Raw genomic sequence first — 22,095 nt, 5'->3', positions numbered from 1 at the left:
TGCTCTGAGCCCTGTGACCATGTTAGGCATTAACATATGTGTTGGGTAAAAATGACACAAGAATGAAGTTCTTATTTATGTGCCAAGAAGGCAAATCGAAGTACTGTATAGTAACTATGATTTTAAAAGTATTTGTGTGGCAGAAATCATAGTTACTATGATTTTATTTTTTTTTTAATTTTTATTTATTTATGATAGTCACAGAGAGAGAGAGGCAGAGACACAAGCAGAGGGAGAAGCAGGCTCCATGCACCGGGAGCCCGACGTGGGATTCGATCCGGGTCTCCAGGATCGCGCCCTGGGCCAAAGGCAGGCGCCAAACCGCTGCGCCACCCAGGGATCCCTAGTTACTATGATTTTAAAAGTATTTCTGCCACACAATGGTAGATAGTCCCCCTTTTGAACAAGTCATACTTGGATATTCTGAAATTAGGAGGTTGTATTAATGATATATATAATGATACTTTCTATTATATGTTGTTATTCTAACTGTATGATTAAGATATTCTTAAATGTTAACAGCCTTTTACTAACCACCTTAACTGAACAATCTAAGAGAAGAATCATAAAATCCTATAGAAGTAAATGGGGCTTATCATTTAATACCTTGGGAGTATTAGCTTGATGTGAAATACCGTATTCCCCAGGTGGAAGTGAGGCCTACTGGGAGTTTCAGAGTGCTGTGGGGTGTTTTGGAAGAAGCAGTAGTTTTGATGTGGAAGGACAAAATAGATGTCAGCATGGAACTAAACCAAGATGGAAACCAGCTTTTAAAACCATGGTATGTGCTTTACCAAATCTGAGACTACCCAGTCAGGCTGGATAAAGAAATAATGTATGGTTATTGGAAAAGCCTAAAAGGATGAGAATAAATTAAGTCGGGAGAGAAAGTAGGGATTCTATAGAGGCCCACAGCAGAGACCCCAAGGGAGGCAAAAGAATCATCAGCAAAATATGTTGTTGATCTATAACCAATGAAGGACAGATTCCGTCTGTTCAGAGGTGGCCCCCTCTCCTCAGGGCCATACAAGAAGCCATGGATTCTGGTTCATTTAATTCCATTTTTATTCATAGACATAATCCCTTACACTTCTAGAAAAGATTCATGGACAGTTAAAATTAAAGGCAGAGTAAACAAGAGTAGAAAAACTAACATTAAATAAAGGAAATGAGACAATAGTTACACCAGAAACCCAAGCTAACAATGTAGCCATTGTTATAACAGGTGACGATGACAGTTAGTTGTAAGCTTCCTTGTCTTGGGAATAGAAGAATTTGTTAGTAGTGATGTACTTTTTCCTATGGCTAGATGAGATCAAAGAATCAAATCAATCAAATGGATCCTAAAGTACAAAGGACACTAAATAACATAATGGGCACAACTTATAATAGCTTTTAAAAAGGGTAAAAAATTCATTTTGTGGCCATCTGGTCTCTCCATAACTGAATGAATGCCATGAGTTAAATGTGGTACTCCAATGCTAGGAAGAACTTGCCACTGGAAGCTAAAGAGATCTCTTCAAGCTCTGCTGCTTTCTGGACATCACTTGATAAAAGATAGAGAAGCTGGATGATAGTTGCTTAGTATGGCCTTTAGACCAGAGGGTTTTTTTTTATTTTAACTGCAGGAGTGATCTGTATAGTGAATTTGTGAGTTGCCATTAGCATTTTTTAAATGAAAGAAAATAGAATAGAACAGAACAGAATACATTGCATGAAGTAAGGTTAAGTTTTCATTTTTGTGTCTTGGATCCCTATGTACCATGTATTTCTTATGTAATATTCTAGCCCTCACTATAATATTAGTTGGTAGGCCCATCCATATTGTTTCAATGGCAACATTCTTTTTTATGTGTAATATTCCTGTGTGTGTGTGTGTGTAACATACCTATTTTATCCATTCATCTATCAGTGGATATGTGGGCTGCTTCCATACCTTGGCTATTGTAAATAATGCTGCCATAAACATAGGGGTGCATAGATCTTTTCAAAAGAGTGTTTTCGTTTTCTTTGGGTTAATACCCAATAGTGGAATTACTGGTGCTGGGACAACTGGACAGCTGCATGCAAAAGAATGAAACCAGACCACTTTCTTACACCAGATACAAAAAATATGCTCAAGGGCCTGGGTGACTAAGTGATTGAGTTTCTGCCTTTGGCTCAGGTCATGATCCCCTGGGTCCTGGGATAGAGTCCCACATCAGGTTCACTGCAGGGAGCCTGCTTCTCCCTCTGCCTGTGTCTCTGCCTCTCTTTCTGTATCTCTCATGAATAAATAAAATCTTTAAAAATAAATATATAAATAAACAAATCGATCAAACTTAAACTGGATTAAAGATCTAAATGTGAGACCTGAAACCATAAAAATCCTAGAAGAGATCATAGGCAGTAATTTCTTTGACCTCAGCAATAGAAGCATTTTTCTAGATTTGTCTCCTCAGGCAAGGGAAATAAAAGCAAAAATCAAGTATTGAGACTACATGAAACTAAAAAGATTTTTGCACAATGGAAACCATCAACAAAATGATAACCTACCAAATGGAAGAAGATACTTGGAAATGATAGTTTGGTGAGGAGTTAATATCCAAAACATATAAAGAATTTGTACAACTCAACATCCCAGAGCCACAAATAACCCAATTAACAAATGGGCAGAGGACCTGAATAGACATTTTTCCAAAGAAGGCATACAGATAGCCAACAGACATATGAAAAGATGCTCAGCATCTCTCATCAACAGGGAAATGCAAGTGAAAACCACAATGAGATACCACCTCACACCTGCTAGAATTACTAAAATCAAAAAGAGATGACAAGTGTTGATAAAGGGTTGGAGAAAAGGGAACCCTTGTGCACTGTTGGTGGGAGTGTAAATTGGTGACAGCTACAACGAAAAACAGTATGGAGATTCCTCAAGAAATTAGAAATAGAACTACTATGAGATCCAGCAATCTCACTTGTGGGTATGTATCCGAAGGCATTGAATCAGGATCTTGTAGAGATGTCTGCAAATCAAAACCAGAAGGAGATCACACTAGACTTAGATACATACTTTGGTGGTTCTGTGTGTTGTTTCTATTTGTGTGCCCTCAGTACCTCAGAGTTCTTTTCTGAAATCTTAATGTACTTTGGTTATACTGAAAGGGAAATCAGAGAATGAGGTAAGAGAGGTAAGGGCCAGTAGCGCAGGGAGGCAGAGCACCCCTGGTGGTCAGACTTGGTTATGCAGAATGAGGCTTTCCATGGGGAGACCTTTCAGAGCCACGAAGTAGGAATGGTTTCTCCAGTTCTTGCTTCTTCTCTGAGCAGCAGTACCTTTCTATACAGGTTCTGCTTGCTTAGGGAAAGATTTTTTTTAAAAAATCATCTTCCTGATTTATAAATGATATTTGGATCAGATCATCAGGATCATCTGTGAAACAGGAGGTCGTGGCAGGACCACAGCATTGCTCATCTCTAGGAGTTCATGCAGCAGCCTTGATTGATGATGAGACCCTTAAGGTTTGTGGAGAAAACCCTCCTCCTCCCAAATTTGGACATGTATATATAGCTACGGTCTTGGAGAAAGAGTTCTGGGAGGACTTCCAACTATAACAACTATTAGCGATGGTATGAGAAACAGGCTGGGGCGAGATCAAGATTTAGCTTCTAATATTGACTCCAAGTCTTACAAGTAACAGCAGAGTGAGATAAAAACCTGTATTTTCATACCAAAAAAAAAAAAAAAGTGTTTCAAAAGCACTGAAAATTGTCTAGAAGTAAAGAAGCTACTTGTTGGGGTGCCTGGTAGGCTCACTCAATAGAGCATGCAACTCTTGATCTCAGGGACATGGGTTCAAGCCCCATGTTGGGCATAGAGCTTACTTTAAAAAAAAAAAAGAAAGAAAGAGAAAGAAAGAAAGAAAGAAAGAAAGAAAGAAAGAAAGAAAAAGAAACTACTTGTAGAAGGGTTTCTGATCATATCTCTCCTCTTATTTCAGATGACAGTCATGTCCCTTTCCAGGGACCTCAAGGACGACTTGCACAGTGACACAGTGCTCTCCATCTTAAATGAGCAGCGCATTCGGGGCATTTTATGTGATGTCACCATTATTGTGGAAGACACCAAATTTAAAGCCCACAGCAATGTCCTAGCTGCTTCAAGCCTTTATTTCAAAAATATCTTTTGGAGCCATACAATCTGTATCTCCAGCCATGTCCTGGAACTGGATGATCTCAAAGCTGAAGTGTTTACAGAAATTCTTAATTATATCTACAGCTCCACAGTTGTCGTCAAGAGACAGGAAACAGTCACCGATCTTGCAGCTGCAGGAAAGAAGCTGGGAATATCCTTCTTGGAGGATCTTACTGATCGCAACTTCTCAAATTCCCCTGGTCCCTATGTATTTTGCATTACTGAAAAAGGAGTGGTTAAAGAAGAAAAAAATGAAAAAAGGCATGAAGAACCTGCAATCACCAATGGGCCAAGGATCACAAATGCATTTTCCATCATCGAAACAGAAAATAGTAATAACATGTTTTCTCCACTGGACTTGAGGGCAAGCTTTAAAAAGGTCTCCGACTCCATGAGAAGCACTAGCCTTTGCCTGGAGAGGACTGACGTGTGCCACGAGGCGGAACCCGTCCGCACCCTAGCTGAGCACTCGTACGCCGTTTCTTCTGTGGCCGAGGCCTACAGAAATCCGCCTGTACGTGAGCATGACAGCAGTTCCCCTGCTAAGACAGGTAAAGAAAATGGTGAAGCTCTTGCAGGAAAGCCGAAAACATGCCGGAAGCCAAAGACAGTCTCCATACCCCAGGATTCTGAGTCAGCTGCAGAAAACACACCACCCCCTCCAGTAGCCAGCTTAGAGGTTAATCAAGAAAGAAGTCCACAGCCAGCTGCAATTCTTCCTCCTTCCAAATCTAACAACGAAGGAGATGGCCGTTTTTCCAAGGAAGATGAAAATAAGTCCTCTGACATGCCTGGGCCACCGGCTGTGGAGGTCCCACCTCTCGTTTACAATTGCAGCTGTTGTTCCAAATCCTTTGACAGTAGCACTTTGCTCAGTGCCCACATGCAGCTTCACAAGCCGACCCAGGAGCCGTTAGTGTGCAAATACTGCAACAAGCAGTTCAGCACTCTAAACAGACTGGATCGGCACGAGCAGATTTGTATGAGGTCAAGCCACATGCCGGTTCCTGGGGGAAATCAACGCTTTCTAGAAAACTATCCTACCATTGGACAGAATGGAAGTTCATTCACAGGTCCAGAACCCCTATTATCTGAAAATAGGATTGGTGAATTTTCCGGTCCCGGAAGTACCTTGCCAGAGACGGACCACATGGTTAAATTTGTTAACGGGCAAATGCTCTACAGTTGTGTCGTATGCAAACGTAGTTATGTGACTTTATCCAGCCTCCGAAGACATGCAAACGTTCACTCCTGGAGAAGAACATATCCTTGTCATTATTGCAACAAAGTATTTGCATTGGCGGAGTACAGGACAAGACATGAAATTTGGCACACGGGAGAAAGGCGCTATCAGTGCATTTTCTGCCTTGAAACTTTCATGACCTACTATATTCTCAAAAACCATCAGAAGTCTTTCCATGCCATAGATCACAGACTTTCCATAAGTAAAAAAACAGCAAATGGAGGCCTGAAGCCTAGTGTCTATCCATATAAACTTTATAGGCTACTGCCTATGAAATGCAAGAGGGCTCCTTATAAAAGCTACCGAAACTCTTCCTATGAAAATGCCCGGGAAAACAGTCAGATGAACGAGTCTGCACCTGGTCCCTATGTGATTCAGAACACACACAGCTCTGAGTTACCGACCTTGAGTTTCCAAGACCGCATCAACACCTTGACCCACGGTCCGGCCGTCCCCTTGGAAACATCTGTACGTCAGGAGGTCCCAGCTTCTGCCAACGCACAGAACACAGAGGGGACCAAATGGGGAGAGGAGGCACTGAAAGTTGATCTGGACAATAACTTTTATTCCACGGAGGTGTCCGTTTCTTCCACTGAAAACGCGGTGAGCTCCAACCTCCCGGTAGGGGACGGGCCTATTTCATCTCTGAGTAACGGCAGTGAGAACGCGGCCTCCGTGATCAGCTACAGCGGCTCGGCTCCGTCGGTCATCGTGCACAGTAGCCAGTTCTCATCAGTGATCATGCACAGCAACGCCGTTGCTGCCATGAGCAGCAGCAGCCACAGAGCCCCCGCGGACCCGGCTGCCAGTCAGGCCCTGAAGGATGACCGCAGACTCGAGCCCGATAAAGCCGGCAGAGCTGTCAGCCGACCCAAAAGCGTTAAGGAGAAAAAGAAAACCGTGCCGTGTAACAAGGCAGAAGTAGCCGAGGAGCCAAAGTACAGTGCTGATCCCGGAGGGTCGTTGAGCAAAACCACAAGCATGAAAGAAACCAGTAAAATTGAGACCTACATTGCAAAGCCCGCTCTGCCTGGAACCTCCACGAATAGCAACGTCGCGCCCCTCTGCCAAATAACCGTGAAAATCGGCAACGAAGCCATCGTGAAAAGGCATATCCTGGGATCTAAGCTATTCTACAAAAGAGGAAGAAGACCCAAGTATCAGATGGAGGAGGAGGCTTTGCCCCAAGAGAGCGACCCAGAAACCAACAGAGACAGCCCACTTGGGCTCTGCCAATCCGAGTGTGTGGAAATGAATGAAATGTTCGATGATGCCAGTGACCAGGATTCCACGGACAAGCCGTGGCGTCCTTACTACAACTACAAACCCAAAAAGAAGTCCAGACAGCTGAGAAAAATGAGGAAAGTCAACTGGAAGAAGGAACATGAGAACAGGAGCCCAAGCACTCAGTGCAGATACCCGGCAGAACCGGACCGTGCCGTGGCCAAGGCCCCGCAGGAGAAGGCCTTTGAGGAAGAAGAAAACAAGGAGATGCCCAAGTTGCAGTGTGAACTCTGTGATGGGGACAAAACCTCGGGGGCTGGCAGCCAAGGAAGGCCCCACCGGCACCTCACCGCCAGGCCTTACGCCTGCGAGCTCTGCGCCAAGCAGTTCCAGAGCCCTTCCACCCTCAAGATGCACATGAGGTGCCACACTGGGGAGAAGCCCTACCCGTGCAAAACCTGTGGGCGGCGCTTTTCGGTGCAGGGCAACTTGCAGAAACACGAACGCATCCACCTGGGTGTGAAGGAGTTCATCTGTCAGTACTGCAACAAGGCGTTCACCTTGAACGAGACCCTCAAAATCCACGAGAGGATCCACACCGGCGAAAAGCGTTACCACTGTCAGTTCTGCTTTCAGAGTTTTTTGTACCTTTCCACAAAAAGGAATCATGAGCAGAGGCACATTTGGGAGCATGATGGGAAGGGCTACGCCTGCTTCCAGTGCCCCAAAATTTGCAAAACAGCCGCTGCCCTTGGAATGCACCAGAAGAAACACTTGTTCAAAAGTCCAAGTCAGCGGGAGAAAGTAGAAGGTGACATGTGCCAGGAAAACTCAAACCCCCTGGAGAACGCACATGTCAATGACTCAGAAGACAGTGACCAAAAGGATAACATACAAACCATTGTTGAAAATGTCCTTTGAGTGGCGATACATAGAAAAATCTTCAAAAATATAAGTTGGCCGGTTTGTTGTTTTGGTTTTGTTTTTTTGTTTTTGTTTTTTAGTTAGCTGTTTTCTCTTGTTGTTGTTTTTAAGTTAGTTTTGTTCACACAGCATTGATGAAGGAGTGAAATGTAAAAGAAAATCTCTTTTGTGAAAATTCCAGAAAAAGGATCCTAGTATCTACTTTGGGTTTTAGCATTAACTTCATGCAAAGTGCACAAAAATGAAATAGCTGAATCCTCCAGTATCCCAAGTATCTTGTGGAAGTTTATGAAGTTCTTAGCTGTGGTATTTCTGCCAGTGGGAAAAAAAAAAAGAGTCGAACGTTAGCCTAATTTAAAACTTTCTAGTAAGTGCTGATAGGAACTGGCTGCTGAGCTGTCTTTAGTCACTGGAGAAAACGAGGGTCAGATATCATGAAAACATCATCTTCGTAAATATGTTAGAGGGTAAATGAGCTCTGACGGTCATTTTTCCCATCCAGCTTCTGCACTATTAAAGATTGTTTAAATTAGTGGATATATATGAGATATTTAATATTATAGCTGAAAATATGTGTGAAATTGAGTAACCTAAGTAGGACATTCATTATCTAGAACTACTTTTTCTGCAACACAAACCTTGTAAAATACATATATAAACCACTATGACTTTTAACTGTCCACGTCCCCTGTAGAGAATTATAATTGATGAGCAATAGATCTGCAAATAGTGAGGACTGATGGAAAAATCAGTAGAAAGCATCTTGAATCTGGTTTAAGAGCATGTTGTGTGCTTTTAGATGGAATGCTGTTCCCTTGAAGTTATGGCTGAGCTATACTAGAACTGGTCTACTCCAGTCACAGAAAACATAGGTCATGCCTTATCTATGGGGGAGAGCCCTCCCAGAACTTTCCTGTGATGACCTGTGCTGTATATTACTTTGCAGTGGCCTCACCTCAGATAACAAAGAAGGGTCAAATTCTTCTGAAACTCCCTGCAGTCTTCCATCCATCACAAGGCCATGGATGTGGAAGTCTGTTTCGGACAGACTTAGTCAGCCTCAAGGGTTTAAGTAAAACCTGACAACTCCCAATTCCACGGAAGGAGTGTCTAGGAAATTTAGTGCAAGCATGCGTATGGTGGTGAATTCCCAGCCACTTGAAAGTGACAGCCTAATCCCTGTAATCATTAGCCTTCTTGGAGATTATGCAGCCCACAAGTGTACACTAGTATAAACCAAAAGGACATCAGAAAGACACCTCCCACCTCACCCATTAATAACTTGAGTGGGCAAGAGGAAGTAGTGACCTTCCTTGCCTCCAGTGGTAGCTTTGTTTTTGGGGGGGTGGGGTGGGGAGATGGAATGTGGAGTGATAAGATTCCATCATTTATAGGACCCAGATACATCTCCCCAAAGCCAGACGCCTCGTCTTCATGTTTGCAGACATCTAGCTCCCTTGCTAAAAACCCACTTAAGTTTTTTCATGTTTTTTTTTTTACGCTGACCCACACCATCAAGCATTGGCCTCAAAGTCCAATTGCCCAGTAGGACATTCCATCACGTGGACTAGGTTCTGGGAAACTGGAACTCATCATTCTTACGTTTAAACTGCCAGGATAGGAGGGAGAGAGAAAACATTCCTACCCTTTGATCAGCAGTGTGAGCAGAATCTGGAACCTGGTTTAAGGGTGACCTACAGCCACTCCTGTTCATGGGATTTGATAGATGGAAGCCCAAGGTTACCCAAGGTTGCAAGGTCACCATTATGAAGAAGTAGTTCAAAGGACTCCAGTTCCTCTCTCCAAGTATTGTGATATCTCCATGAAGAAGACTTCATGTGGATTTGGGTGGGCAAGAAGGCATTTAAACACCCAGAGAAGGACATGATCAAAGCTGACCTTTTTATACAGTAGTATTTTGCTGTTAAGTAACCCCAGTACTGCATCTGCATCTAGCTTTCGTTCATCTACTTTCACTTACATACAGTATTATATAATCGAGGAAAATGGGAAAACGCAAACAAATCCAACCTTACTTTATACGTTGTATATATGTATACCTGCCCTGCTCACCTGGGTTCTTGTTAAAAAAAAAGAGATAGTCACAAAGGGCTTATGAAAATCCTTTCTGAATTGATAATTACAATATTGAATAGGCAATTCTGTGATCTACTAATCTGTCTTCTTTCAATTAGGATCGTTAATCAGAGAGAATTACTGTGTATTTCAGTCATTTTGATTTGAGGTAACTCTATAAAACGATCACCCGTAGTGACGTCTCCCAGCCCTCACATGTGGGAATTTTTTAAGTGGACTTGTATGCTGATGATTCTAGACCAAAGTAAATATGGCAGAATATTTATACATGAAAAAATAATTTTGCAGATATTTTCTATAATTGTATTATCCGTTTAAAATGTTGATAGCTTGTGTTAGTTTCAGGGAGGGGTGTATATTTTGATAAAAAAATACTTGACTTTGTAACTGTATATTCTATACAATTTATAGCAGAGCCGTTTTAAGACAGCCTCATCACCTTTTTCTGTTCATTGTGAAGACTTTACCATGAGTGACGTTGAAGTTTGCGTTGAGTACTTAACGACCAACTAGAACCACAGTAGGTGTGCGCAGTGAACATACTATATGCCGTACAAGGTACATTGTAATTTGCCGTTCTAGCATCTGTATTTCGGTTAGAAGATATTATTAAATGCAGATGTTAAGGGTTGGAAAAGCCTAATTTTATTTTTAGAAATAACGAATACAAATTTGGTTTTGCTTGATTAAAATAGCTTATTCCTATGTTAAGTCTCTTACATGTTTCACTGTTAATTCCCGTGTGCAGCCAAGCAGCAGTCTCCTCTTTGTGGGTCACAGCCTTATTCCACAGGTTCTATTTGCTTCATATATTTCCGTTTCCTGACTTGGTTACCTTCCGTGATACCTACTTACATGCTTAGGACTCAAACAAAATACACGTTTAAAAAAAAACAAAGCAGAATGAGAGAGGTGGGTAAGTCTCCTTGTCATGTAGTGCTTAGGATAGGCCTGACCTTGTCGTGATGAACCAGAGAGCCCTGGAAGTGGCATCATTCTTCCCGTGGGCCGTTTCATTTAGGTCTTTCCTGACGCCCCTGCAAGTCGACTTCATCATCCACACTTGATAGTGACTTTGAGAAGATCCCACAGCCAGAGTCAGGATTCTCACCCAGGGCTTCCTGACTTCAAAGCCCATGTTTTTGTTTCTTCTCAACACCTTAGAGGGGCGCCTGGGTGGCTCAGTGGTTGAGCATCTGTCTTGGGCCCAGGGAGTGATCCTGGAGTCCCAGGATCGAGTCCCACATCGGGCTCCCTGCATGGAACCTGCTTCTCCCTCTGCCTGTGTCTCTGCCTCTCTCTGTGTGAATAAATAAAATCTTTAAAACAAAACAAAACACCTTAGAGAAAAATGCTTAATGTAAACCAAGCAGAGAGTGAGGAAGAGAGGCACGAGGTGAGGAATGAACGCCACTCGAGGAGGACAGCCGTTGCAGTGATGGCTTTCAGGAGGCTGTATTGGTCTCAGCTCTCCCCGACACACCACTCCTTTTTTTTTACTGACAATGCAACATTTTGGGCATTGGCTCCTCTTAAGATGTTGGGATATTGCCCTATAAGACCTTTTTTTTTTTTAAACCTGTGCACTCTTTAAATAAAAAATTTGGAGTAAAATCATCATTTAATGCTACTATAAATGAGTAATTTTTCACATAAAGAAAAAAATGTGTTCCATCATCACAGACTATAGTCCTAACCTTAATTTATTATCTTCAAATGCATGCAATTAGTCACAGTAGGTAACGTGAAAGGGAGTGCCAGTGGCTCAGACAGCACAATCCATCACCGACACAGGGAAAATACCTCGGATTTCCAGTCCTCCCGTGGCTGACCAGTAGCATCAGTTTTGTATTTGAAGGATAATCCAAATCAAACCCAAACCAGAAATTTGGTAACTGCTGTCTGTTGAAACTAACCTCATTTCACTAGCAAAACAGATTAAACATTGAAGGAATTTGTAACAATTGAGAAAGTAACTGGATTAAAAGCACCAAAACAAATCATGCAAGGCAATCCTATTTGTACATACTGTATTAATTACTTTGGGTCCTTTTATTCCTGTTGCTCACTGCCCTCTTTTCTCGTAACCTATCCATTGATTTGGTTCCATGCCCTGTGTCTCCATCAGATGCTCTTTGCAGAGGCAGTTTCCTCCATACTTGAGAACTCTTCACCTTCCTCTTCCCCAAATCCTGATGGGCTATGGACTCCCTTCTGGAGAGAGGAACCCCACCTTCCCTCTCCAGAATGCACCCCTAGATGATGAGTCTTCAAGTGAGGTGGTCAGTGAACAGGCAAGTTGGCTTCCTGTGCAATTTTTAAAAAGAAACTCCAAATTTAGACAACTAATGGAAGAACTGAATATAAAAATTATGATTACACTTTTAAATATTTCTTAAATTACTATTTCATTCTTGACATGTAAGATCTCAGTTCTATTTATTTAGAATCTTTTGCTGAAGGGCGCCTGGCTGGCTAGGTCAATTAAACATCTGCCTTTGGCTCAGGTTATGATCCCAGGTCCTGGGATCAAGCCCCACATTGCTTCGGGGCTCACCACTCAGTGGGGAGTCTGCTTCTCCCTCTGCCTCTGCTTCTCTCTCCTCATTCTCTCTCTCTCTCTCTCAAATAAATAAAAACCTTTTTTTCCCAAAAAAAAGTTTTGCTGAAAATCAAGAGCACTTTTTTTCCCAATAATTTTTAAAGTTATGACTTCTATGTAATAATAGGGGTAAGGATATTATTCCTATTATACAAAACTGCTGTACAGAGACTTAAAAGACATAACAATGCTTATTTATGTAGAATTTTAATTCATTCAAAATATGTTTGATTTTGAGTCTCAGGAGATGTGGCCAGGGCACTAGAGACATAAGAGGTAGCCTGTACCTTTAGGGAGCTGGATCCGAGGAAGGAGACTGATGAGGCAAGGGATGATTACAAAACAAAATTCTGAGCTCCTAGGAGCTCAGAAGCAGATTGGGTTGTGTCAGGTTATGAGAGGGATGGCACAGAGCAAGGGCTGAGGGAGCCTGGGCTTCCCGGTGGGAGCAGGCCTGGGTAGGGGTGGCTAAAACAGAGGAGCACGGGTGAGGGCAGATTGCTCCGCAAACCTGGGGTTTGGGTGGTGAGCCAGGAGAGGCACACAGAGGACACATCAGCAGGACCTCATGGGCCTTGCCAGAGAATCTGTACTTCTGACGCTGACAGAGGATGGGGGAACAGAGGAGCAGCTGAGTGCTAGGACAGAAAGTCAGAGACAGGTCCCAGAAGGTCCAAGCAACATGAGAGGCCACGGGAAGGCTTCCACAGACAGGAAATGATCTAATGTGTTTAAAGGCTGACTCTCACTGCAATGCAGCAGAGACTGCAGGTCAGTGAAGAGGCTCTCTTTGTTTCCCCCCTTGCGATATATTTTTGAAGAAATTATGTTGTTTATCCTGAAGAGTTTCCACAGCCTGGTAATTAGCAAGACCGCTTCCTAAGTTAGGTTATGTTCATCCATCAGGAGGCATCTACTGTCTCACTGACATATTGGATGTACTTTGAAGGTAGATCTGAAAAGATTTGCAAGTGATTTCGGTCCCGGGAGGTAAGAAAAACAGAGGAGTCAGAGATGACTCCCAAGTTCTGGGCCTGAGCCATTGGAAGGATGGAGTCACCAGCAGAAGACTAGATATGTGGACCAGAAGTTTGGAAAAGGAGACTAACTTCAGGTCTGAAGCCGAAAGTCATGTTTCATTACTTCAAAACATATTTGAGCTAGGTGCTGGGAATACAAGAGTGGGCAAAACACATTGTCCCTGGTGCTTATGACCTAGCGGGGAACACAAAGAGCTAAGCAATTACAATTGCAATAAGTGTTGTGAAAAAGGGGTGCTATGAGGACATGTAGTGGCACGGGGGTGGGGGTCCTAAGCTAGTCTGAAAGTTCAAGGGAAGTCAGCCTTGAGGAAGTACCTTTTGAATGAGATCTAAACAAGGAGTAAGAGGGGCACCTGGGTGGCTCAGTGGTTGAGCATCTGCCTTTGGCTCAGGTCATGATCCCGGGGTCCTCCGGATTGAGTCCTGCATGGGGCTCCCTGCAGGAAGCCTGCTTCTCCCTCTGCCTGTGTCTCTGCCTCTCTATCTCTCATGAATAAGTAAATAAAAATTTTAAAATAAACATAGGACGCCTGGGTGGCTCAGCGGTTAAGCGTCTGCCTTTGGTTCGGGGCGTGATCCTGGAGTCCCGGGATCGAGTCCCACATCGGGCTCCCTGCAGGAAACCTGCTTCTCCCTCTGCCTGTGTCCCCGCCTCTCTCATGAATAAATAAATACAATCTTTAAAAAAAATAAACAAGGAGTAAGAGTTGAAAGAGGAGCAAGTTTCCAGGCAGCGGGAACAGCATGTACAAAAGTTTGCTTCTAGAAGGAACACTGTGCATTGGAAGCCAGTAGTGGCCAGAGTACAGGAGAGATGGCTCTTAGATGACACCAGAGGCCAAATGCCAGACCCTGCAGGGTCCCCAAGTCATGCTGCAGATTGAGATCTTCTACTAAGAGCAACAGAGAGCCACTGAATTGTTAGGACAAGAAGTATTTTAATCAGTTTTGTAGTGTGAAAAGTCACTGTGGCTGAAATGTAGAGAATGATGTGGAGGACAGTAGTGGCCAGGAATGGAGCGGGTAGGAAGCCACTGCAGTGGTCCAGGCTGGAGACAGCAGTGGCTTGGACCATGTATTGGCCGGCAAGAGGAGAGGAGAGGAGAGAGGAGGAGGGCTATTTGGAAGATAAAATCAACAGCCCCTGATGTTGGATGGATATGGGGAAGTGAGGGCCAGGGAGGAGCCAAGGATGCAGCTTTTGGTTTTGGAATTGTTGAAACGATGGGAATGAAAGATGTCTCCTGTGAAGCTTGTATAGCAAAAGAGGACCATCGTCACAGGATGAGATGAGCACTGGGCATTATTCTATATATTGGCAAATCGAATTTAAACAAATTAAAAAAAATCCTGGAGAACAACATGACGTCACTGAACGTGGAGTTGGGAAGAGAGACCTCCAGTTGGCTCACAAGAGGTGACACGGACCCACTCTAGTGGCTCAACAGGTGGATCTTGGCAAGAGTAATTTTGGCGGTGGTTCATGTGGCTTCTTGTTTCAAGAAGCTTAGCTGGGAAGTGGGCGCCCGGGCAGCTCGGTCGGTTAAGCATCTGACTTCTGCTTGGGTCATGACCCCGGGGTCCTGGGATGGAGCCCCGCGTGGGGCCTCCACTCTTTGGGGAGTCTGCCCCTTCCCATGCTTGTGCTCTCTGTCTGTCTCTCAGAAGCAAACAAGCAAACTTAGCTCTGAAGGAGAGAAGAAAGAGAAAGGTGAGTGGAACCTAAGGTTTGGAGACCAGGATTGCGCCGCGTGGGGTAGAGCAGAGGGTGAGGAGGCAAGGCAGGTGAGGGTCTTGGCCTGAGGCGTGGTCGTCGTCAAGAGCTATAAAGGCCGGGTTCAACCTACGGGACTAGAGACCTCAATGTCTGGTGGACGCACACAGATGGAGGGGGCTGCGAAGCTCTTGCGCTACTACTTTTCTGTTTGGCCCTCCCCCTCCCCTGTTGCGGTGGCGGTGACGATTGTCTTCCTCACCTGAAAGCTGTGGACACAGAGTATGAGGAGGCTAAGGGGCTCGGAGACAGGTCAGTTTTCAGGATGCGGTTTTCACCACCACCGACTCCACGTTGACGAGGGGATATTTTGGAAGGAAGACTGGGACAATGACAACTGCTGGGCTTTCCTCAAAATGAGTGTTTATTAGCTTGAGACTCCAATACCCTAAGAATGCCCTAAGTCATTCTTTTCTTTTCTTTTTTTTTTTTTTCTGTCAGTGTGCTCTTATGTGGCAGTTAGTATAGATCGACCTCATTTTATGGCACTTCACTTTATTTTGCCTTGCAGATGCTGCTTTTTTTTGGTAATATTTCAAACTTTTTCATTATTATATTTGTGATAATCTGTGATCAGTGGTTATAACTCACTGAAAGCTGAGATGCGGGTTAGCATGTTAGCAATGATGTACTTTTTAATGAAGGTATGTGCATTGGTTTTTTAGACGTAATGCCATTGCACACTTAATAGACTACTGTCTAATGTAAGCATACTTTCATGTGCACTAAAAAACTCAAAAATTCATTTGACTTGTTTCTTTGTGCTATTCACTATATTGTGGTGGTCTGGAACCCAGCCCACCATATCTCCAAGGTGTGCCTGTATTACCAGGCACGGTTCTAAGCATCTAGTGAATATTAATTCATTTAATCCTCGTATCAGTGCTGTGAGATAGTCATTTATATTATCATCTCCATCAACATTCAACGTGGTTATCTTTTACTGTACAGTGCCGCAAAATTTAGCAGCTTAAGACAGCCAGGTGCCAGTATTATTATTTCACATGGTTTTGTGGTTTGAGTGGGATCAGTTGAGTGGGCCTCTCATGCAGCTGTAGTCAGATGATCGCCGTGTGGTGTCATCTAAAGCCCTAACCACACTGGGCATCCAATCTGAGCCCAGCTTAGATTCAAGGGTGGAGGGATGGACCATACTCCTCAGTGGGGGAGTAGCAGGCACATACAGGGAGGAAAGGGATCCGATGGCAGGCATCTTTGGGGACAAGCTATTCTACAAGAGATAATTCCCAATGAGAAAACCAAGGCACAGAGAAGTTTGATAACTTACCCAAGGCCATTTCCAAGCTGGTATGTGGAGAAGCAGAGTTAATCCCAGGCGGTTGAATTCCAGAGTCTATCTGCTAAGACAGGCGAAAGGGACTGAAGGCTCATAACACAGCACATCCTCTCATCCCAAAGCCCTGGTGGTTGGGAGCACAGCATTATTCATAGTAGAACCAGAGAGTCCCTGGAGTTAGCTGTGAAGGATCTCAAAGAGAGGAAGAAAGTCTAAAAATACTTTAAATGGAAATAAATGAGGAAGGTACAAATTGATTCAAATTTCAAGGACTAGCTGAACAGGGCTCACCTTTTTTCAAGATTTATTTGTTTATTTTAGAGAGAGAGAGTGTGTGCTTGCACATGGGAATGGAGGGAGGGATGGAGGGAGAGGGAGAGAGGATCTCAAGCAGACTCCCTGCTCAGTGCAGAACCCGGATGAGGAGCTCCATCCCAGAACCTCGAGATCATGACCTGAGCTGAAATCAAGAGTCAGCTGCCTAACTGACTGAGCCCCCAGGCACCCCTAAACAAAGCTCTTCTTATGTTAGAGGTGAAAATAGGGTCTTGTGTGGCCCAAGGCCAGTGGAAGGCTTTATACTTTTACTTGTTCTTTATCCAATCAGGAAAGAACAGAAATATAAGTCAAGGCAGGGCATGGGTTATATTGGTTTTTTTTTGTCTTATAAATAATTAACATCTGAAACTTTTAGCTACTCCAAAGGGTCAAATAAGGAGGGGGGAAGCCTATGACTGGGACCAGGGAGTTAGAATCTGAGGTGTAGACTGGCCTCAGGAAGGATCTTCAGGTTCCCATGTAATGTCATAGCCCTGAAAGTCCAGATCATTGCTTACTTTTACCCATCACGGCCCCTCTAATGGGAGAACATCTTCCATGAAAGGAAATGACATCTCTAAGTCAAAGAGTTTACTCATGTCACATGAGCAATGGGGTATTGCCAGGGAGAAGCTGACTCACCTCTGAGTGGCCAGCTTCTCTCCCGAAATCTGACGACCTGAAATAACGTGTAGCTTAGGTGCTGTTAATTTCTAGCTTCTCGGTTTTACTGGGCTAAAAGGCCGGGTCCCACACATTGACTGGAACATGCTCAACATCTTGGTAAATGTGGTTAGTGGAAAGAGCAGCAGGCCATTTCCCCGGTCGGACCCCATCATTTCTGACGTTCCTGTTCCTAAAGAGAAATTCAGAGCCACTATTTTCGTCACCATGATGGGAACCAGCCTCCTCCACTATTGCTCATGTCGACTGCAGCACCATCCCAGTCACTGGGAACTCCTCGCTATTTGATAGCATCCCCACACCTAAGCGAGGAGGCCCCACCCTGGCCCTCCTCCAGGAGTCCACCTGGACCCCATCCCAGGGCTGAGTCTCCAGGGCCAATAATGAAATGCCCACCCAGAGTCTGTGCCAGTCTGAATACTCAGGCACAGTGGGCTCTGCCCACTTGGAGGGCCTGCTCAGGCCTCTTCATGCCAGTGTCACTCTCCTAGGTCCCAGGGATGGTCAGGTGTTTGCTGGGGATGTGGACAGAGTTTGTCATCCATATGTGCGTACCTGAGTCCCCCAGCCTTATCAGAGGGAGCAGGGTGGAGAGTAAGAAGGAAGGAGAGGAGGACCCGGGCTCTACTTGTGCTGTCTCACCCCAGTCTGGAATACCCGAGACCGGAAATTCCAAATCCAAACCTGGCCTCCCAGATTGTTATGAAGGTATGTTTACCAAAGACAGAGAGTAGAGCATACTTAATTAAGAGCAGTTCACCTGATTCATAACTTGTGTTTAGACATCTGATATACTACTGTTGATCTGTGAACATATTTTCTCCTTCTTATGGTTTTCTTAACATTTTTCTAACTTACCTGATTATAAGAAACAGTATATAATACCTAAATATACAACATATGTATTAATTGACTATTTCTGTTGTTGGTAGGCTTCTGGTCAACAGTAGGCTTTTGGTGGCTAAGTCTCTGGGGAATCAAAAGTTATACACAGATTTTTGACTGGGGCGGGGGAGGCCAGCACCCCAGTCCCCACATTGCTCAAGGGTCAACTGCATAGGCCTCCATCTGAACACTTGCCCTCGACCCTGTAAAAGTTTGGGAGGCCGTCACTACTCCCTAGGGCATCTGGCTTTTCATCACACTATGTCTGAATATCAGTTCCTGGCGGTAGTGAGATGTCCATTCCCACCCCCACTCTACCCCCACCCACAGGCATGACCATGTCTCAGTGTGTTGTTCCAAAGCCCCTTCTAAAGCTTCTTCCTTGAGATGGTTTATGAGACACCGTCAGACTCCGGCTTGCCTTTGCCTCAGTCCCACCACAGCTCTCTGGCAAAATATTTTTTTTCAATTCCACCTCTGCTCTCGGACAGCAAGCTCCTCCAGGCAGAGTCCAGAACTTACTTATTTAGCTCTGCTTCCAGCATCAGCACAGCAGTCCCAAACATGAGTCATCTTCTGAGAGTAGTGATGCTCCGTTCCAGGGTGACAAACTATCACACTGTGTCTGGGAAGGAGGGTTTTCCCAAGATGTGGGACTTTCGGTGCTTAAATCCGGGGCAGTCTTGGGGAAACGGGGAGGACTGATCACCCTAATGGGGAAGAGGTTCTTCAGAACGGGAGGGGGCATCGGCAGCCACAACAGAAATAAAACTAAGTGGCCAATTTTAGTTTGAAACAACTAAAGGGACTGTCAGCTTTCTCCCACCTCCTCCTGAGCAGTGAAGAAACATCTAGGCCACACAGGAAAGTGGCTAGACTGTGCAAGTCTGGGCTGAGAGAATGGAAAGGACAATCATGGGGGCCAGTTTCCAGAGTCCTACTAAAAGGCCTTAATTATTTCACAGAAACTCCCTCTACTCTCATTTCTCCCAAGAACCTCCTGGGGAGCTTAGCTGACCCTGCAGCTTGCAGCTGCCCACACGAGGCATTTGCCCTAGGAAGTGTTTACAGAGTCCACCTTGAGAATAAGTGATGGCCTATCCCAGTTTTCCTCACCACCGCCCATCCGTCCTGCTAAGTGTGTCCAGCTCTGGGTTTTCCCGCTGAGTCCTTTTCTATTTTGATGATGAAAGCACTTGAATTTCTTTGAGAAGTCACCTCTCACTCCCTCTTCCTTCAGCCCCACCTTCAGACACTATGGATCAGGTTGGGGTGTGGGTGGATGGGAAACACATGGCCTGGTTCTGGTAGCCTGTGTTTCTACATCTCAGCACCAGAACAAGGAAACTGAGCCGGACCTTCTCCACTGCCATGGACAGAACCGCTGGTCTTAAGCAGAGCCGGATGTAAGGGCTTAAGAAAAATGATATCTTTCCCCTCTCTCTCCTCCTATCTCTTCCTTTTCCCTCTTCTCCACTTTCTTCTCTACTGGCTTCCCTCTCAGTCTGGTTCTCTCCAATTGATGGCAAAGATGCCTGTGCTGAATGGAGTAAAGTCCCCACTCCCTGCCACATCTTCAGAGAAGAGAAGCACTCCTAGCAATCACCTCCTCCAAACACCAGAGTCTGAACTCAAACCCAGAGCATCCAACGTCATCGCTGACACTCACACTCTCTACTCATGTAGGTTATACACCTCCTCCCAGGACGTGCCGAGGAAAAGTCAATCAAAATGACCACAAAACACATTACGTTCAGCTAAAATCAACTGAGCCAGGCACCATGCCCAATGCTTGCTTCTGAACAAGAACCTTGCAAGAAGGTATTGTTTTTACGGTGTGAAAGAGGCAGAAAGGCCCAAAGCCAAGGACCTCACTCTGCAGAGTGGTGAGAATCTACATAGGAAATGAGAACCCAGTTTCCTGTCACATCCTCCAGCTCGGATATTGACTGGCTGCCACCCCGACTCTACCCCTGCCCGTTTCCCTGCCCCCCCTCACTCGTGCTGCTCAAGGAACACTGAGCCTCCACTCCTCACTTTTATTTGATCATTCATCGACTTTTACAGATGAATGCAAACACATTAGAAGAGGTGAGCCCAGCTGCGGGGACATTTATAAAGACCTTTCTAGGCCAATTTCCAGGAACTCTCTCGGTTAACAGAAGTGACTGCACCATATGTGATAAAAGGGGAAAGCGGGCTAATGCATTCATGTGAATGTGTTTAAAGAGCTAGTACATATATATGGTAAAAGAACATTTTTTTTTTTCAAATACAACGAAAAGGTAGACAGAGAAAAATAAGTTTCCCTCTCATTCGGCCCCTAGGTCTCTCCCTGGAAGCATGCACTATTCCCCACCTTGGGGAGTCCTCCACAGACATCGTATGCATACCCAAGCATATATGTATATTTTCTATATTAGCTCTCTATGTAGGATATGAACTTATATAAATTTATTTCCTTTTTTTTTTTTTACACAAACGAGAACACAGTAAGTACACATAGTGTTTAATACTTTATTTAATTTAACAATATATCATGGAGAACCTTCCGGGTGGGGAAGGGGCACGTGGATCCATCTGTCTCATTCTTTTAATGCCTACATAGCACTCCCTTGTAGGAGTTTGTTAAACGTTTGTTTCCAGTCTTTTCTTTATTCATGCATTTTAGACCATTTTTACAACAAAGATGGAATCAAACAGGGAAAGAGTTTCCTGCTTAACTCTCACCCAGAAACGCCAATAAACAGAAGCCCCACTCCGTTCTGAAGTTCCTGGTAGTTTGGATGAATGTGATTCAAATCCTGAGCTCTTGAGCAAAAGTCTTCAGACTCATTTTGCTCTGTATTAAATGCAAGCTGAACAGAAGTGCTCCTGTCTGCAGGGTCCCCTGTTGTTTAGACAAAAATGGGATGTAGGGAGGAAACGAGAAGAACCTAAGATGGACGGATGGGAAAGTTGGACCGGGAAGCACCTCCCCTCATCTCCAGGCCCCCTTCATGCCACCTTTTTATTTTTTTTTTTTAAATTTTTATTTATTTATGATAGTCACAGAGAGAGAGAGAGAGAGAGGCAGAGACACAGGCAGAGGGAGAAGCAGGCTCCATGCACTGGGAGCCCGACGTGGGATTCGATCCCGGGTCTCCAGGATCGCGCCCTGGGCCAAAGGCAGGCGCCAAACCGCTGCGCCACCCAGGGATCCCCATGCCACCTTTATTCCTTCTCTCTGTGCTCCCAGCCTTCTCTGCCTCTCCCTAGCTGCAGCACAAGACGTTGGCCAGCTGACAGGACCTCACAGGCAGTGTCCATCAGACAGAGACGGCCATCCCTGGGTGCTAATTGCCAGTTTCTGGAAAAGGATGTCTGATTCCTGCCTCCCTCCCCCCTCTACTGAAGACACTGGTTCCCCCTGGTCAGTTTAGTCCGGATCCAATTAGCTCTGGTTAAAGGGACTGAGCCCCCTTAGGAGACTGCAGAAGCCTAATCCTGAGGGCAAACCCAACATTCAGAGAAGGCGGGGTGGGCTGGGAGAGGCCCTCAAGTGCCCACCACGAGGTCCCGAGGGAGGAGGTCAATAGCTGCATCAGCAGGAGCCTTGACACCTGCTATGTGGCTTCCAGCCTTGCTGGGCAGCTTTCCTTCCCCAAATGTCCCACACAGATGTACCTGGACAGTTGTTAAAAGGCCCGCCTGGCTTAGGGGTGGGCTCAGGCCTTGTCTCATGACAGCATTTCCCCCATATCTTTGGGTGGGATGGCGTGGGACAACGCAAAGTGTGTGATTTGAGTAGGTATTTGTAAAGGAGACCTCACCTCCCACCCCCCGACACA

At 44.8% G+C, this 22,095-nt stretch overlaps 1 protein-coding gene across 21 annotated transcripts in view; it reads left to right on the top strand.

Moving 5' to 3' along the window:
* ZBTB38 (zinc finger and BTB domain containing 38) overlaps window positions 1-10,373 on the top strand; it is a 132,720-nt gene extending 122,347 nt beyond the window's left edge. For 11 of the 21 annotated variants that reach the window (XM_077864899.1, XM_077864898.1, XM_077864904.1 and 8 more), the window contains 2 exons: window positions 648-781; window positions 3,981-10,373. In XM_077864899.1, coding sequence (XP_077721025.1) covers window positions 648-781; window positions 3,981-7,562 — 3,716 coding nt within the window. In that variant the 3' untranslated portion in view covers window positions 7,563-10,373. Of the gene's footprint in view, window positions 1-647; window positions 782-3,417; window positions 3,502-3,980 lie in introns of those variants that run through there. The other 10 variants (XM_077864913.1, XM_077864912.1, XM_077864908.1 and 7 more) reach the window with 2 other exon arrangements.
* The last annotated feature ends 11,722 nt before the right edge of the window (window positions 10,374-22,095 follow it).

Source organism: Canis aureus, chromosome 22, assembly GCF_053574225.1.
Source record: "Canis aureus isolate CA01 chromosome 22, VMU_Caureus_v.1.0, whole genome shotgun sequence".
Classification (NCBI taxonomy): domain Eukaryota; kingdom Metazoa; phylum Chordata; class Mammalia; order Carnivora; family Canidae; genus Canis; species Canis aureus.
Note: the sequence above shows the minus strand (reverse complement) of the source record. Positions and strands in the feature narration are given on the sequence as shown.